Below are 18,893 nucleotides of genomic sequence, written 5' to 3'. Positions count from 1 at the left end.
GTGAAGGGATTCTCTTTTTTTGCTTCAGGACCTACCACATCAGCCTGAATTTTACATGTAGGTGCAGTAATTGTAATACTGGAGTTTGATCTGGAACTCCTCTCACTTCTCTTGCTTCCACCATTTGACTCCCTGTCCTTAGGTCCTATACATCAGATGTTGCCTTAATATCTGACCCTGTCTCCATTTTGGAATGCTCATCCTCCACACCACCATCTTGTGGCACAGCTTCCGCCATTTCCTTGTGGCTGATCTTAATTTTTATTACTGGTATTTGCAGAGGTCTATGGGATTTGTATCCTCCTTCAGTCTTGCTTGAAGAGTCACTTTGTTTCCATTTGTCTCTAATTGCTGACTTCACAATTCTTCTATAAGTTCCGATGCCTTCATCTTCTTGACACATAGTTCCTTAGATGCTGCAGCTGCTGTCCCCTCCATTCAGTCGATTGTTGCATTCAAACGCTAAACATGCACAACAACCTCTCCGAAACCAAAACACTCCTCAGAACAAGCGGTAATTTTACCAAACTGAGTTCAAATTCAATAACCACACAGAAGGAACTTCCTATAAGGCTTACCAATTCTTCACTGGTCTTGGTGCTGTTGACATTTGCGCATCCTTTATCAATGTGCTTTAAGCAGAGCCTAATCGATCCAGTCTTCTCTTCCAAATCCAATTCCCAACTTTCTATGTCTTCTTTTCCATCTTCTATTGACTAATAAGTCAATAATCTGAGTTCTTTTGACTAAATATTGCGACTATATTACTCTATAATTACTTGGAAAGTATGGACCACCATTGTTTTGACTTGTTAAATGAAAAGTCCATTCTAAAGTTGCATTGAGTTTTTCCACAGTTTATTAGAAGCTTATACAATTAGAACTGTGTTAAAACAATTAAAACTATACTTAAAATAGTCAATAAAACAGACAATAAAAAGATAAAATGGTCAAAAATATTATTCGGAGTTCCTCCATACTCTCCTGGTTCTAATAGTAAAGCAAAGCTCAAACAGCTTGTTTATCTTAAGCAGCCACAATCTTGAGTAGCTGTTACTAGGAGATACTTATGGAATTTGTAAACAATATTTGCTGGCTGGCTTGCAGAATATGTTTGCAAGTCATTTTAACTCTTACACATGACATCATATACATCCCTGAGATTGGTTTTTCCTGTGGGCACAGCAGAATTACCACTAATTGGTAGGGCAAAAATAAACTGCACAACGTAAACGTGAGGAATGAAGAGAACTGTACACAGATAGCAAATGTAAACAAACTGACTGTGCAATACAGAGGACAAAAGAAAAGCAATAAAGTGGCCAAGTAAGAGTCCTTAAATGAGTCTCTGATTGAGTTTGTCCTGATGGGGGAGGGGTAGCAGTTGTTCCTGAACCTGCTGGTGTGAGTCTTGTGGCATCTCAACCTCTTTCCTGATGGCAGCCGCAAGAACAGAGCAGGTGCTAGGTGTTGAGCATCTTTGATGATTGTTGCTATCTCCGACGGCAGTGTTCCATGTAGATGTTCTCAATAGTGGGGAAGGTTTTGACTGCGATGTCCTGGCCTGTGTCCACTACCTTTTGCAGGGCTTTACACTCAGGGTAAAGTGCCCCCATAGCAGACCATGATGCAGCTGGACAACACATTTTCTACCACATATCTGTCAAAATTTGCCAAGATTTCCAATATCATACCAAAACTCCTGAGGAAGTAGAGCAGGGATGCGCAATTAGTTTTCCCAAGGGGCCACATGAGAAACAGAAACTATTGGTGAGGGTCGGACCAATAGGCTGAACTAAATTATGCTTAATATTAATTCTAACTCTTTATAAAAGCAATAAATTGCATCGTTTTGACAAGATGCAACTGATAATAATAAATGTGATGATTAAACAATGGAAAATAAGCTTAGGAAAAACATCATTTATTCAATCAAAATTACCCAAAGCAATTGTAAACAAAATTTGCATGTTCAGAAATGTACCATTTTTGAAAGACAGCATTAAATCAGCTTTATACAAATTGTTATTACCATTTTGCTTGTAGTCTAACCACCTCATTTGCTGTTTTTCAGTTCGTTTTTCTTGTTCAGTGAGAGAAATCTAGTCTCTGTTGAGCTTGAACAAGTGCATTGAAGTCAGGCTGAATGTCTGAGGTGGATAAGCAAAGGAGAGCTGACAGATGATCATCTGTACCTGGATTTGTTAAACTTCGTCACTGAGAATGTTTGTTCACATATGTAGGTAGATCCAAAGAGAACAAACATCTACTGAGCATGCCTCCTCATGTGTGGAAAGTTCTCCTTGAGAGAAGACTAAAAATCCAGCAGTCATACTGACTTAAGGTGCTCTGCCTGTATCATATCACATTGCAGGTCGATGAGTTCCAGCTGAATGTGACTGGGTGCATTATCCACACGGCAGGTAAAGGGAGAGGAAATCATGTGCATTTCACCCTCAACTGTTTGGAAATCTTCAGATCATCTGGAAAACCCACCATGCAGTGCTCCTAACGTGGATGAGTACCTGCGGAGGTGATCAGCTGATGGTATGACTTCTTTCAGGGTTTGCATGAGAGTGAGAGTGTTGCTCTCCACTTGGCTTGAAAGAAACTGCAACTTTCTCATGAAAGCCTTCACCAGGCTGTACATTTCATGAACAAAAAAGGCCCTACGTTGCAGTTTGGTATTTAGTTCATTTATCAGTGCAGTCACATCAACAGCAAATGCAAGATTTGCCATCCAGTTCCCATTTGAGAGCTCTGGTATGTCTTTGCCTTCCTTCTCACAAAACTCTTGAATGTCTGCTTTCAGGTCCCAAACTCTTTTCAGCACTTTGCCCAGGCTGAGCCATCTTACAGTTGTGTGGTAGCCTATGTCACCATGTTCATTCTCATCCTCCTCCATGAGTGCAACAAACTGTCTGTGATTTAATGCTCGTGCCCTGATGAAGTTAACTATTCTAGTTACAACATCAATAACATGGTTCAGTTTTAGCACTGACTTACACAACACATTCTGATATATAATACAATTCTGGGTTGATTTCAGTCACTTTATCTTGCATCCATTTCAAAAGTCCAACGTTTTTCCCCATTAGATTTGGACAACCATCCATTGTAGCACCTGCCAATCTGTCCCATTTCAGTCCCAGCTTGTCCAGGCATGCATTTACCTCCGTGAACAAATCACTCCCCGTCGTCATCCCTTTCATTGACCGCATTGCCGCCAGCTCCTCCATAATCTTAAAGTCCTTTGTTATCCCACGGACAAAGATGAGTAACTAGAATGAGTCGCGGACATCACAGGTCTCGTCCAAAGCCAAGGAGAAAAAAATCAATATTGTCCACTTTATTTTGCAGCTGAAAATCTAGAATTCCCGCGATGTCCTCGATCCTTCTCGTCATGGTTCGTCTGGAGAGGGACACATTCTCGAATGCTTCTTTTTTCTTGGGGCATATTAGCACTGCAGAGTCCACCAAGCACTCTTTGATGAACTCCCCCTCAGAGAATGACTTATTGTTTTTAGCGATTTTATAAGATATCACAAAGCTGGTCTTGGCTGCTGCATCCCTGGATGTATGAAGCTTGATTTAAAAAAAAAAGCCATGTTGCTTTTGCAGCTTAGCCAGCAAAGCTTCAGATGTCCGTGCCCGTTCGGCATCAGTCAGGTTTTTGTATTTCTCCACGTGTTTAGTCTCATAATGGTGATTGAAATTGTAATCCTTAAATACAGCAATCTGCTCTCCACAAACTAAACACACGACTTTACCTCTGACTTCAGTAAGTAAATACTTAGTAGTCCATGTTTTGTTTAAAAACTCTGCATTCTGCATCAATCTTTCTTTTTTTAGCATGAGCGGACATTTTTGTGGGCTAACACTCGTAAACTAAGTAAAGGTAAAGGTGTGCGCACGTACAGATTTATATATGTAGGCTATGTACGTATGTAACTTGCCCAAAAAAGACACCTTCAAAATAAAAGCAATGCAGTTTTAATCCACGCATGGGGTAAACTTATTTAAGTTTTATTTTCTAATTTCCGATTAACCTTACGTGGGCCGGTCAGAGACAGCCAAAGGGCCGGATGTGGCCTGGGGGTCGTACATTGCCCAGGTCTGCTCTTGTTGTTTCCATTTTCATCCAGAATCTCCATTTCGCCCGGGAGGTAGCTTTTTGCAGTTGCAGAGAAGTGATTGGAAAAAAATTTGAAAGAATAGGAATTATGTTCACAGGCAGAAGACGTCAACTTGATTTTGTGCAGAAGTCGTGTCTCATAAATGTGTTTTTAAAGGAGGTGACTGAGAAAATTGATGAAATCTGGCTGGTAGATGTGGTGTCCATCGACCTAGTCCAGCTTTTGACACGATCCCACACTATAGACTGATCCAAAAAGTGAAAGAACATGGAGTGTTGGTAAATGGGATCTAGAGTTGGCTTGGTGATCGAAAATAGAGGGTAGTCGTAGAGGGTTGTTTTTCTGACTGGAACCAGTGATGTACCACAGGAATAGCTATACAGAGGTACATTAAATTATGAGGACATAAGTTGAGTAGAAAGTCCATCTTTTTTTCACAGGGTGGGGGAATACATTTAAGGTGAGAGAGGAGAAATTTAAAAGAGATTTGAAGGGTGGGTTTTCATACAGAAGTGGATGGTTATATGGAATGACTGCCAGAGAAAGTGTCAGAGCCTGACATAATTATAATGTTTAAAAGGCATTTGGCAGGTACATGGATAACAAAGGAGGAAAGTGAGAATGAGGCTAATGCAGGCAAATAGGATTAGCATAGAAAAACATGATGGTCAACATGGTTAGGCTGAAAGACATGCTTTCATGGTGTATGACTGTGATTCTAATTTTGCAATTCTGATAAATGGACAAAGCTGAGTTCAAAGGCTTTTTTTCTGATTTGAAATATTATTGGGAATGCATCCATTTTCCTTTAGGTGTGGAAAGCTGAGGAAATAACAATGATGAAATGTTCACTGATATCTCTTATAACAAGTGATATGTATTGTGCAAGTACAGTTTAGAGAGGGGGAAGGGACATGGGGAAATGAAAAGATCCATTTTCTCTGACAAGTTATATTTCACTTTATTATAAAGTGGAAGGGAACCCATTTCCTGATGATACAATAGATTTTTCTAATGTAGCATCAAGTGATTGGACTCCTACTTTAGCATTAATATACTGATATCCAAGAGAAATTATGAATCTCATAGTTCACTTTGTAAAGCACTAGATAGATGTTCATGATGTTGAGATAATATTTGCTTCAGATGTCTGCAGTCAACTGGCCTCTTAGGACATTTGCTGTATCCTTGGAATTTGGATCACTATGTTTAATCCTCATTCATAATTGAGGTCGATTGGCATTGTGTTCTAACTAGAACATTTACCAATCCTCATTTGTGTATTCTATTAATTTATTATCTATTTTTCTCTCATAAATTATTCATGGTATAGTTTGATAAAATACCCGCAATCAAATATGAGGTGGCTAATTCTAAATTCTTTGTCTTCTGTTTTAATGATGAGAACCAATTTAAAATAAATAGCAAATGACGTCCATAAAACAGCAGATTAATATTTTACAGTTGCATGGAGCATGCTTTCAATAATTTCCAGCTTCAGATATTTTTGTGGATGAGAAATAGCCTAAATTAAGACTCAGAAATAACCTTGTAACAACTAATACCTGCAGTGATTGAGCTTTATAATTATTATCTTTAGTGAAACTTAAAATAGTGGTCTGTATGGAAAATATATTTTCACAGAGGTGCAAAATAATCAAATTTAAAATGTTGGGAAGTTTTCCAGATAAACCATGAAAATATCATTCATTACTTGTGACAAACATTGCTTCTAAATTTATCAGCCAACAGAAACAAAGAATTTGGAAATGTAAGATAACATAACAATCAAAAGGAAAAGAAATAGAAAGATAGTTACAGTTAGTGAAATTGTTTTTAGCATGAGAAATGGCACAGCTGATTAACTATTATAGCACATCCTGTCACATGGCATTACACTGCTTTGATAAAGGAGTATATTCTTGGACACTGCATGAGAGATCTCCCAGTTCCTATAAAAGCTTCACCAGTTTGTCCTCCACAGTCATTTGATATCCTTGGACTGCAAGCAAATCTGTGTCAATTACTTTTTATTAAAAATTATAGCTTATGCTTTTTTTGATGCAGCAGTTGCAGAGAGTGGATTTAAGTAGTTTTGAGTTCATCTCCATGCCTCTGGCAGAAAATCCATTGAGGAGCAGAGAGCTAATGCTCCTTTGTTCTAACAACGGTGGTTTGAAGGAGCTGCCACAATCAGTTCACATTCATCAGAAATAAAAAGTTACAACCAATTTAGTTAGATTGTGGTAAACCACAGTAATGCTGTGATTGGCTACTGCTGGCTGGACACGCCTCCTGAGATCAATCCTACCCAAAACCCCTTGCATGCTCCCCATTAATTCTGCCAGGCTCAGTCGATGAGGGTGGCTGCTACTGCAGTCTATAGTCAATAAAAGCCTATCAGTTTCACAACCTCAGTCTTTTGTGGTAATGGATGGTGCATCATAGATTTATCATTCATTGCCATCAATATTGTACAGAATGAAACCATTTCTCACCAGATGTATTATTAACAGTGACACCAAAGCAATCAGACAATAATATTATTCAGTTTAGTCCTGTTTGCCAGGTTCTCCACTTAACTTAAAAGTAGTTCCTTTGCTTTCATGGATACACAGAAAGTGATGATGAAAAAGAATATGATTAATCTCATGATATGCATTTATCAACTAATTTTGAAGAGGTAACAGTGGTCTCTGGTGAATTTAACTTCCTGTTAGTTGACCTGAGGTTTTTCTGGTAAGCCTCTGACAAAAGGTTTTTTTTAAAAACTTCTTAATAAGTACTGTGTGTTTGATGTATTTAGGCCCTGATTTATTCTTCTTTCTCTCCAAATGAAGCAGGGGATCAGAAAGATGATTTTTTTTTTGTTTCATTTTGTAAGTGCTTCTTGAGTCCTTTACCGTTCCCATCTGTGAGATTAATTACCATGATGGAAGGACCACATGATCAAATTAAAGCTTCAGATGCCTTGAACATTTCAAGAGGAGTTCTCAGCTAAGGTCTGATCTCTTCCTCATTCAAATTGATACCCCTCTCCATTTTCTGTCAATGTTCATTACCAAATAATCCTACAAATTTCTCCCCTTGACACTTCCATATTGATTCCTGACAATCAATCACTGTTCAAGTCTCTGATATCTAGAATATCTGTTGCTCTGGAGCTTGTTACCCAACTCTTTGGTGAATTGTTCAACATCTGATTTGCTTGTGTGTTTTGCATTGACAGAATGGTCAAAGGAAAGGCAGCAAAGCCTATTCTGGAGTGATATACCTTGGACTTGTGCATTACTGAATGGTAGAGTCTGAAACACAACTCTCCAGGAACATGCCTGGACAGCTAAACTCAATGTTAAGACCCCAAGGATGTATAGCATGCAGTCGAAAGAGGGGGTGATTGTTATTTGAACAGAAAAAGATAAAATAGCCAGAAAAAGAGTTAAAATGGCAAGCAACTAGAATCTTAAAACTAGGCTTGTTCCCAAAACACAAGTGTTCAATGCAGAAAGGACAAGTGTAACCGAAGAAATGGTCTCTTCGTAATTCTGGAAAGGAACCATCCCAGCAGATTTAGATTGTGCAGACCATAAATTTACACACCTGCCCTTTGTTTAAAAACTCCAATGTGACTGAATATTGTGCAATGTTTTGCAGGAGAAGATCAAGATAATAATGACCGCATACCCTATATTGATGAATGTGGAGAAGGTAAGGGGATCCTGCTTCAGAATATTTTTTGGAAGGTATATTAAAATGATTTTTTGAACATTAAAATAATAGACTAAAAAAAGATAAATATATATATTGGTCAACAATTCAATGAGCCAGTTTAAAAATTATTTAATATCACGTTTTCATCAAAATGAGCATGAACTCGCAATGCTTTTAATGTTTTTATCCAAATATTTCATGTAATAGTAAAAGACAACAAAGAGATATTTTAAATATCATCCATTGAAAACCTTATACTGTTGTACAGCTATTTTAATCACTTTACATCTGATGGACTGAGATCCGCAGTTAAATCCGACTTAATCATGGACTTGCAGAGCTCTGCCACGGTTGCAGAAACTCCAAGTCGCAGAAAGTAGATGAGACATTTTCTACCACAGTTGCAACTGAGTTCTGCTCGTACACAATTCAGACATTGATTCTGAAACCTTTAACTTGTATATACAGAGCAGTACTTTGCCTAATGTTCCGATTACTTGCCAAATTATTAAAGCCGCAAAGGAATCATTGCTGCACAGTATCCAATAAGACACAGTTACAGATGGCATAAATTCTCAAGGGGAAGTTTCCTATCTTTTTCTGGCAACAGCTGTAAACATAGAATATAGTTCAGTGCATCACAGTACGGGCCCTCCAGCCCACAATGCTATATAAAAGTACTGCACAATCAATCAAACCCTTCCCTCCCTCACAGTCCATAACATTCCCCTTTTTCTTACATCCCTGTGCCTAAGTGTCCTTATTGAATCAAACTCAGTCACTATCCCAACAGTGTGTTCCAGGCACCCACCACTCTCTCTGTACAAAAAAAAAACTACCTTTGACATCTCCCCTAAACTTTCCTCCACTCATCATTACTCTGGTCTTGAGAAAGCTTGCTGCCTTTTGTTGTTCTTGTTTCTTCTTTTCTACAGAGAGTGGACAATGAAGACCATGAGTGACTAATGCAAGATCCATTCTTGTCTTTGAAGGCAGATTGTACCTCTTTAGACCTCCAGAAGGCATATGGTACAATTTTGTGGTTGAGTTTAGGTAGCCACCTTATTCAGTTTTGTGTATCAACTTCTGAATTGCATTATGTTTTGTAACTGTGTAATTGAAAGGAATCTTTTGGCCTGATGATGTGCTTCTAAATAATATTTTGACTGCCTAGAGCTGTTGTTTTATTGGTGAATAGAGCTTTGATCACACCAGATGAATGAGTTGTGTTCACCTCCATTGCACCAAGAATATAATGCTTTTAAGTCTGCCTGTGCGTAAATAAAGAACTGACACCAAAGTAACCAAAAGAACATAGAACATGTTCTGTATTCAACCAAAAGTAAAATACTAACATCCCAGATTCACAAATGGTCACGGAACATACGGTGACTTTGCCAAACTTCTCTTTGGAGATTTTCATCCCTTTGTTGTTCTGCTATCAGCCTGAGAATAATGGCCGGATTCTCACTCTTTTTTTGAGGAAATTAAAATTTTCTGTTTTATTTTTGTTTTCTTTGCCATTTTCTCAATGCTCCAGTAAGATTGTTTCTCAGTCTGAAAAGTTGAAAACATTTTGGTAATGGGTAGATAGCATTGTTAATCCTAGAGAGATAGGTTTTACTCTAAAACTGACAAATAGAAGTCAACTTAGAAGTCTAATATTCTCTCTTCTTTTTTTTTAAATAAAACCCCTCTAGCTTCATTAACTTACCTGCACACGAATTGCAAATTTTTCTAGTCTCCTTCCATCTGCTGACAGTCCTATGGATTTTTTATATGTTCATCTGCCTAGCCCATGAATGTTGGAATTCCCAAGTAAACCTCTAGCTCTCACTTCCCTCCTCCCTTAAAGCATTCTGTAAATCAAACCTCTTCTACCAAATTTTCAGTTACCTATCCTAATATCTCCTTTTGCAAATAGAATACTGTAGATAAAAAAAGATTTTACCTGTACTGCATTAAAGTTGCTTCATAAATGCAAGTTTTGTTTGTTAACAGCAGAAACCTTAATAAATTAAAATCTAGTGCGCTTAATGGTTAATGAACTTCTGAAAAGGAAAGTTAGTATGTCCGTTTGTTTTGCTTGTATGATATTGGTGACCCATTAAATATTTGCAGCATTTTTTATTTTTGTCTCAAATTTTAAACAATTAGTGATTGTTCTTTTATCCCACAAGATACTGCTAGAAGATAATGGACTTCTATTAAACTAATAATAATTCAGATTTCATGCATAGCCATTAGTTGGGAATATTTACCAAAATATTCACTTGTTGAAAAAGTCACGATTTATGCAGGAAAACAGGAAACAACTAATTTCAAAAAGAACAGAAAACAATTCCCTGAAAAAAATAGTGCAACTTACAATTAACCACTGGCGTGATTTGATCTCCATTTGAGAGGATGGGTTTAATATCCCTCTCTTGAACTGACTGTCTCTCCAAGCAGAAAAAATTAAAGAAGGTCAGTAACTTCTAAAGTGCATCAGAGGAGCAGTGACAGCTTGATGGCAAAATGTTTAGGAATGAGTTAGGTTTTAATGATGGTCTTGAAGAAATAGTTTTTAGATACAGAGAAGTTAAGTAATTAAAGTTTTAGGACTATTCCATCTGAAGGATGGAAGGAACAGGCTCCAATGGTAGAGCAGTCTCTGGTGTCCCTATATAAGTGCATTGTAGGGCTGAAAGAGGTGAAAGAAACTGTGAAGGGAAAGATCAATCGGGAACTAGTGTGAGAATTGTAAAAGTGAATCTTTACTTAAATTAGGATCCAGTGTAGAACAATGAGCAATGAGCAAGCAATGAGCAAGTCTTGGTGGAAATTAGGACATGGGCAGTTAAGTTTTGGCTGAGTTCTACGTTATGAAAATTTGTCTTTCTCATCCAGAAGTGTGAACGAGAAAGACAAAACTGTGGATGCTGTAAATCTGAAATAAAAATGGGAACATTCAGGAGATCAACGAGGAACAAAGATAATGCTTCAGGTTGACAACCCATCAGAACTTGGTTCATCAATTCTGATGAAGGGCCTTTGACCTGAAACTGTCAATGTTGTTTCTCTCTCTAATAATTCAGGTATGCAGCATATAAGAACAGTCTATAGGTCAGATTGATTCTGGCAGTGAAACATCTGGAATAGATAAATGATTAGTAAGGATATCAAAGGTTATGGAAAGAAGACAGGAGAATTGGGTTCAGAAGAAAAATACATCAGCCATCATTTGAATGGCAGATAAAACTCAATGGGCTGAATTGCCCAATTCTGCTCCTACTACTTATGGGGGTGGAAGTGGAAGTTTGCCACCAACGCTATATTTTTAAAATTGTGATCGATGAGCAGATTGACCACATTCCCTCATCCAATCCAGAAGTGGACCAGTTCAGTTAATGTTACAAGGTTTTTTTCTGCCTTTTGATTTCTGTTGCAACACCAATTCACAATTTTTTGAAGAAGTTGCATCTTTATGCAGATTCATTGAAATATTACCCCTTTCAAGTGTAGACCATGCTCTCTGGTTCCACTCTTTTGAACAAATTCAAATGCTTTTGTGTCCATATTGGTCAAAGCACCCGAATTCTAAAAATAAAATCACACCAGCTTCTTCCCATGCTCTCTGCTTCTATATCATAACCATATAACCATCTCTCAGCCTTTCCTTTTCTACTAAGAACATATCCAATTAGGATAATCATTCCTCATCATTCATTCCTGCATACCCTTAGCCATTCTGATTGCTGTCTTTCTTATTCTGGTAGTTGAGGGGGGAATTAAAAGGACCTTTCAATATCTCTGAATGTCTCAAAGTGGTCTCGAGCAAATTGAATGCATTTAGAAGTGTAGTCACTGTTGTAAGATAAGAAATGCAGCACCCACTTTCCTTACATACACTCTTGTTTGTTCACTGAAGGATATTGATTGTGTTTTTGAGCATCCACATGAAAGGCAAAGTGAATTAATTTGGTATTAATTAATTTCCCTTCTACTTCAGTGAGATTTTGGTGCTTGAATCTTTGGAATTGGACATGAATAATACACATTCTAAATGTTGTGGTCAATCGCAGAACAACCTCCACCATTTTGGCTAAAATTAATTTTGATTATTTCCTTTTAAGAATGACAATAACTCTTCTCATTGCTTAACAATTAATGTTTTCCCAAATTGACAAGGAGGAGACCATTTGGCAAATTGTGTCTGTACCAGTTCTTTGATAAAGTTTTAAATGCTGACAAAGGCTTAGCTGGGTGAAGTGAATATAACTACAGTGCAAACCTGGGCATGGCTGTTATCAAGGTTGATTGCTTGGGATGCTGACCCAGATATCTGGTTGGGCTGTGCTGGTATAAGGTGTAATCATAGAATGATAGATTATGTGGGCTGTATAACATTGGTAAGCCATTTTACATCTCTCATTATTAAAAAAACCCTTCCGGACAATTTTCTGTCACCAAACTTGACATCAGGTCAGAGTTTACCCAGACAGTCGTCACCAGATGTGTAACTCTTCAAATCTCTACATTCTGCCTAATTTGCAATGGAAACATTCAGAACAGACTCTTTGTCAGCTTTATGCATCCTGTAAAACTATTCCGGCAGTGCATGCTTGCTTTGCCTTAGACTATGTTTAGATAGATGTCTTATTTTCCTCAGACTTTCCAGAAAGCAGTTTATTCCGTCCTTCAATGCTTTAAGGATTTTTCTTACCTGATGGTTATGTAATAGTAAATGGCAGTTTTTGCTTATAAACTGGAACCAAATAGATTAAATTGGAGACTTTCCTGACTTACTAGCGTGTTGTTAACCCACTAAATAGCCAGTGTTACCTTTTAACAACTTTTTTTTCTCTTATTCTCTCTGTGCCATGAATTTGGGATGTAATCAATTGAAAATGATGCCTTCACTTTGTCTGTTAAATAAAATGATCAGTAATAGCATTTTGAAAGACATGTCTCTTCAATTATTCTAAAAGTTCTTTGGGATGAGTGTTGTGATTCGAATCAACTATTTAGCCTGATGTAAACACTGTTGCTATGAAGTAACATCTCTGCTTTATTTTTGGATTTGTTGTTAAAAGGGAAGTTGGTCCAGCGATGTTAACATCAATTTTGACCTGCACTGAAAGCGAACTGTACTCTTTGCACTGAGGTGAACAGTGATAGTAAGTCTCAGGTTATGGAATTAGGTCACAAATAAATGATGATCTCATTGGATGATGAATTTGCTTTAAAGGCATTATTGACCTCAGTGTTCCTATGTTTCAATTGAAAGCTTTAAGCAACTGACAATTTTTGTGAGCAATTACATTTTTAATCGTGAACAGAAGCAGGCATTAGATTTCCCAAATAATTTGTTAAATTAAAGACTCCTGAATAAGCCTTTCAGAACTATGGGTGCATGTTTGTCTGATCCGGTTTGTACATTGTGTAAGGCTGTGCTCTCTTTCATTTCAGTATTCCATTAATAAGATTCAGCATCTCCCAATTCATTGCTTTGTGCAGAACAGGAATTTCAAATGAACTCTAAGCTTCTTAAAGTAATTGGTTTCCGGCAAAGGAAGATTGCTAAAGGAAAATTGACAAGTTTTGTTAGCAGTACCAGGTCAAATGACAACTACCATTATTCTCTTAGTGTTCTGCCCAATGAGAGATAAGCAGTAATGATCTCACAAGAGTTGCTTTTATGAATGTAACTAAGGCATGACAAGAGGTTAAGTGTGATGTGGACATTACCACATTTTACCCATTGTTTCCAATGCTTTAATAATTTATTGTCTGTTTATTTCTGAGGTAAACTTGGAATTCTTTTAAAATTTAAATTGTGTTGATTGCATGTTTTGAGTAGTGTGGGACTTGACTATATTATGCACCATTTGTAATGAAACTGTGAGTCATTTACAGAATGTATTTAAGTTTCTTGTTTCGCCTAGAATGCTACCCCCTACTTGTCAGATTAAAAGTAATAAATAGCTCTTGTAACTTAAGTTTTTGCAGATCACCCAACAACAAAAGGATGATGATTGCTCAAACTTCCAGTTTACACTCAAGAGAGAATTGTGAGATCTTCTACCACACAGGTGGAGGATGTGGAATTTCTGAACACCATCCCTGGTGAAGGGAATCCGGGCACTTAGAAATTGGGCTCCACTTGAATCACCTGTTGAGAGAACAGAATTTATGGTTAAATCAATCCAATGAGAAAATGCAATTAAAGGAAGAAAGAACATGGAGAATAAGATCCCAATGGATAAAGGCTAAAGAGTGTGGAAGCATGCAACAACAGGCTTAATGACAGCTTTCTTCTCTCATCAAGCTGCTGAATGAAATCCACAACATCGATCTCATACTACCCTTGTTTGGCGCTAATTGATCTTCCTTTGCGGTATATCTTATATCTCTGTAATTCGTGCTCTTTACATGGCTATGTGAATGTTAGAGATAAACTGTTAGTCGGTTGACAAAAGAACCCTTCTCGTTGTCATAGATATCTTGTGACAAATAAACTTAAAACTTAAACCAAATCATTGCGTAGCGGTTAGCGCAACACTATCATTGCACCAACGAACCTGGTTCGAACCCACCGATGAATGTAAGGAGTTTATATGTTCTACCTGTACTTGAGTGCATTTTCTCTGGGTAATCCAGTTTCCTGACACATTCCAAAGATGTACGGGGTTCGTAGCTAAGTTAGACTCCTGGTCTAAATGGGTGCCGTAGGCTCATGGCTGTTACTGTGCTGTATCTCTAAATATGCGATTAATAAGATAATTGTTCAGCAGCAGAGAAGATTCTTGGCTGTTATGTGGCCAAGGAGTAGTTTTGAGTTGTTGCAGAGAGGGTTCAGACATTTTATCTATTCCATAGTCTGAAAAATAGAAAGCTTCTCCCCTCCCACCCAATACTACCATTGATCTCTTGTCTGTGGACCTTTGATCCTTCCCCCAGCCCCTTCCCCCGCCATTTTATTCAGGCGCTTGCTTGCTTTTTGCTCATACCTTGATGAAGGGCTCAGGCCCGAAATGTTGGTTCCATATTTTTGCTACATAAAGAAAACTGTGTGATCTGCTGTGTTTCTAAAGCATCTTTGTGTGTTGAAATTTTTAATTTTAAATTTTATATTAACGTTGATTGAGGGATGAATGTTGGTTGACACTGAGATAATGAGCATCCTGTGATTCTTCCAAATAGTTCATGGTATTTTTCCATCCATTTGAGGTGGCAGACATTGTCTTGGTATAAAAGATCCAAAAAAGGCATCCATTTGGTGGGAACTCCCTCAATACAGCCACCAGAGTATCAATTTAGATGATGGAAGCCACAACCCTCAGGCAAAGAGACATCAGTGCTGTACATTGAGTCAAAGCTGATCCTTTTAGCACTGTTTTCCGCCAGAAGTATTGAACCCTTGTTTTTATTCTATTTTTAGCTGCAGGTAGAAGCAGACTGACTGGAGAATGGGGTATGCTCCACAGATCACCTTAAATAATCCAACATGTTCTTGACGCCTTCAGTTGAACTGACAGAACTGAGTTGCTTCAAGACGATAAACCTAGATTACATTTCTGAAGATTAAAAGATTCAACAGAGTTGTTCAAAACTGAGCTATTTTGATGAAAGTAGAAAGGGAGAAACTGTTCTACTCATGGGAAGATCAATAATCAGAGAAAGGTAATTTAATAGAACTTGCAAAAGAACCAGCTCGCAGGTGATTGGAAAATATTTATTGCAGTGATTCCTTATGATGTGGAATATACTGCGTGGTGAAATATATCCATCAATGAATGTCTGCCCTCTTATATGATTTGGCAGAGTGCCCTGCACCAGTAACTGTGCATATATTTTTGGAGAAAAATATTATTTGTCATTGTTCTTCTCATACTGTGTTTCCCAAACTTTTTCGGCCTGCCGCCCCCGACCTCCAGGACACATCCTGAGCGCCCACCACCCCATACAATGGTGCTGGGGTGTGGGGGGGGGGGGTTTAGTGGTGGCGCTGAGTGGTGAGGTGGGGATGGTAGTGGCGGCGCTAAGCGGGGGTGGTTAGTGGCATTGCTGAGGAGGAGTTAGTGGCAGGCTGAGAGGGGGGTTAGTGGCGACGCTGAGCAGGAGGGTGGTGGCAGTGCTGAGCGGGGGGTAGGTTGCAGCACTGAGTGGGATGGGGGGCTAGTGTTGGTGCTGAGCAGCAGGGGTTACTGGTGGCGGCAATGCTGAGCAGGGGGTTAGTGTTGCCAGTGCAACTTGGCGGCCACAGAGATCAGGTCTCGTGAGAACACCTTTGTTGCCATTTATGTTGCTCACTACTGCCACCATGTGTCTGGACAGAAAATTATTGCACTGGCCTCTTCATTAAACTTTGCAGCAAACTGAATAATAACAAGAAGGAAGATTTAGAACACCCCCTTTTCTGTCAATGCCCCCTTGGATTGTTCCACTGCCCACGGGTGGGGGGAGGGGAGCGGCAGTGCCCACTTTGGGAATCACTATTCTAATAGGTTGCAAGAAAGCATTTCTTATTCTTCTTGGTAAAAACACAACGCTGGAAAAAGTCAGCAGGTCAAACAGCATACTTTATATAGCAAAGATAGAGATACATAACGAACGATTCGGGCTTATCCCCCTCATCAAGGTATGAGCGAAATGTGGGCAGGTGCTCAAACAAAATGGTGGGGGCAGGAGCACAGTCCCACAGGCAGGAGGTAATAGGTGGATAAGGGAGGGAGGATATACCAGCAAACAAGGGTAGGGTGATGGCTCTGTGAATGGAGAGGGAAGGGGGTAGAGAGCTGGAGGAAAGAAGATAGAGGGATGGGGAAGAGAGGGAGAATGGAGAGTAGACTAGCAGAAACCCGAGAAGTCGATGTTAATGTCATCCGGTTGAGGGTGCCCAGATGGAAAATTAGATGCTGCTCCTCCAATTTACAGGCAGCCATGGTTTGACAGTACATGAGGCCATGGACTTCTTTCCTCCAGATCTCCACCCCCTTCCCTCTCCATTCACAGAACCATCCCCTTACTCCTATTTGCTGGTGTGCCATCCCTCCCTTATCCACCTATTACCTCCTGCCTGAGGGACTGTTCTCCTTCCACTGCCCATTCCCCTCCCCCCCCCCACCCCACTGTTTCGTTCGGGTGCCTGCCACAATTTACTTATACCTTGAAGAAGGACAAAAGCCCCAAAGGTTAGTTATATATCTTTACATTGCAGACTTTTCTGTTATACACTTATTCTTCCTATTTTTGTTCTGGGTAATGTCTTCCTCTGAACCAGCTAAAATCTTTTATCTTTCTATTTCTCCTCATCAAGAAAGTTGAGGATATTATCATTCTTGCCATGCTCAAAGTTTCCCATTGATAATTCTCATTTTCAACCAAGAAGATAAACGCACCAAAATGTACTAAACTTGAATTCAAATTTTTTTTTTATGCAGACAATATAACAAGATCTTTATCTTTAACCCTTTGGATTCAGGCAATTTTTAATCTTTCATAATATATACTCTGGATGGGTCCACGGTAAACCACAGTAAGAACACCAGTATAAGTCAGCTGGTGGTTGGGTATAAACCTCGTCCTGGAAAATGGGGACACGAATTATATGCAGTTCTTAGTAGTCCTTGAAAACCGAGACTCAGAGTATATATGCTTGTTAGCAGTCCTTGAAAACATGGCTTCCAGATTTGTTTACACTACTTTCAAATTAGCTTGCCACATTTACTGTTCAATGCAATTCCTCCATATTCCTGTGTATATCCCATAGAGAGCTGTATTTAATGTCTTAACATTCTATTACCATTTCTTTTATTTGTTTCATCTTTCTGGGCTTACAACCTCTCCCTTTCAATTTTTTCTTACACTTTCATGACATTTATACTTGCCATTTATCCAGTACTTGGGCACTTACTTCGTCTTCCTAATTGCCCTTAAGAACCCCCTCTCCTTCTTGAATTACTGTATATGTCCTGATTCAGTTAATTTCACAGGAGGAGCTCCAGGATTTCCACCAGCAGAAGATGAAGGAATACCAATATATTTCCAAGGTAAGATGGTATGTGATACTAAAGGGTATTTGGATGTGGTGGGATTCTCAAGTGTCTGCTGCTTTCGTCCTCTGAAAGACTGAGGGTATAAGTTTTGGAGGTGCTAGCTAGAAATTTGTCTTGATAAATTGCACCAGTGCATCACTGTAGTTCGTAGCATTTTGTAACTGTGTATCTCTAACATTTCCCTGCCAATAGCAATCGGCTACAATGTGGAAGAATAATTCTGTATCCTTTTTGTAGATTTCAGGGCAGAGCCCTGAAACAGACAGATGTCTGAATAAAAAGGTGTGGGGCAGAGTGATGGGGAGGGAGTAGCTCCCTCAATTGAAAGGGAAGGGAGTGGAAAAAGAGGATAGAATGATAGGAAAAGAGAGAGAGACCAATGAGAGCTATAATGGTAATTGGAAAAGTCGACATTAATGCAATCTCCTTGGAGCGTGCCCAGACACTTGGGGATGGGTTTGTAATTGAAATGTTTGGCCATTTGGAGGACCCATTATTGTGGTAGACAGAGCAAAGGTGCTCAATGAAACACTCTCCCAATCTGCGTCCAGTCTATCCAATGTAGAGGAGGCCACAATGGGAGAGAAGATGTCCCCTGCAGATTTGCAAGGAAAGTAAGTGTTGCTTCACTTTGAAGGACTGTTTGGGGCCCTGAATGGGGGTGATGGAGAAGGTGTGTGTACAAGTGTCACATTTCCTACAGTCACAGGGATAAATGCCAAGGGGACGATTAGAAGCCAGGATGAGTGGACGAAGGAATCACAGAGAGAACAGTCCCTGTGGAAGGCGGAGAGGGAAAGTGGTTCTGATCACCTCACTATAGGAAGGATGTGAAAGGTGTGGAGAAAGTGCAAAGGAGATTTACCAGGATGTTGCCTGGATTGGAAAATAAGTCTTTTGAGGCAAGGATAGCAGAGCTGAGACTTTTCTCTTTGGACCAAAGAAGGATGAGAGGAGACTAAATAGAGGTCTACAAGATTGTGAGAGCCAGTCATAAGTGTCAGCC

General features: G+C 39.0%; 1 protein-coding gene and 1 pseudogene across 4 annotated transcripts in view; one reads left to right on the top strand and one right to left on the bottom strand.

Moving 5' to 3' along the window:
• macrod2 (mono-ADP ribosylhydrolase 2) overlaps positions 1–14,365 on the top strand; it is a 1,543,249-nt gene extending 1,528,884 nt beyond the window's left edge. For 3 of the 4 annotated variants that reach the window (XM_069931826.1, XM_069931822.1, XM_069931824.1), the window contains 3 exons: positions 7,791–7,844; positions 8,783–13,006; positions 13,830–14,365. In XM_069931826.1, coding sequence (XP_069787927.1) covers positions 7,791–7,844; positions 8,783–8,796 — 68 coding nt within the window. In that variant the 3' untranslated portion in view covers positions 8,797–13,006; positions 13,830–14,365. The remainder of the gene's footprint in view (positions 1–7,790; positions 7,845–8,782; positions 13,007–13,829) is intronic. The other variant, XM_069931823.1, reaches the window with a different exon arrangement.
• On the bottom strand, positions 2,480–3,221 carry LOC138760230 (general transcription factor II-I repeat domain-containing protein 2B-like; annotated as a pseudogene).
• Positions 14,366–18,893: the final 4,528 nt, after the last annotated feature.

The sequence above is a fragment of the Narcine bancroftii genome, chromosome 4, assembly GCF_036971445.1.
Source record: "Narcine bancroftii isolate sNarBan1 chromosome 4, sNarBan1.hap1, whole genome shotgun sequence".
Taxonomy (NCBI): Eukaryota; Metazoa; Chordata; class Chondrichthyes; order Torpediniformes; family Narcinidae; genus Narcine; species Narcine bancroftii.
Note: the sequence above shows the minus strand (reverse complement) of the source record. Positions and strands in the feature narration are given on the sequence as shown.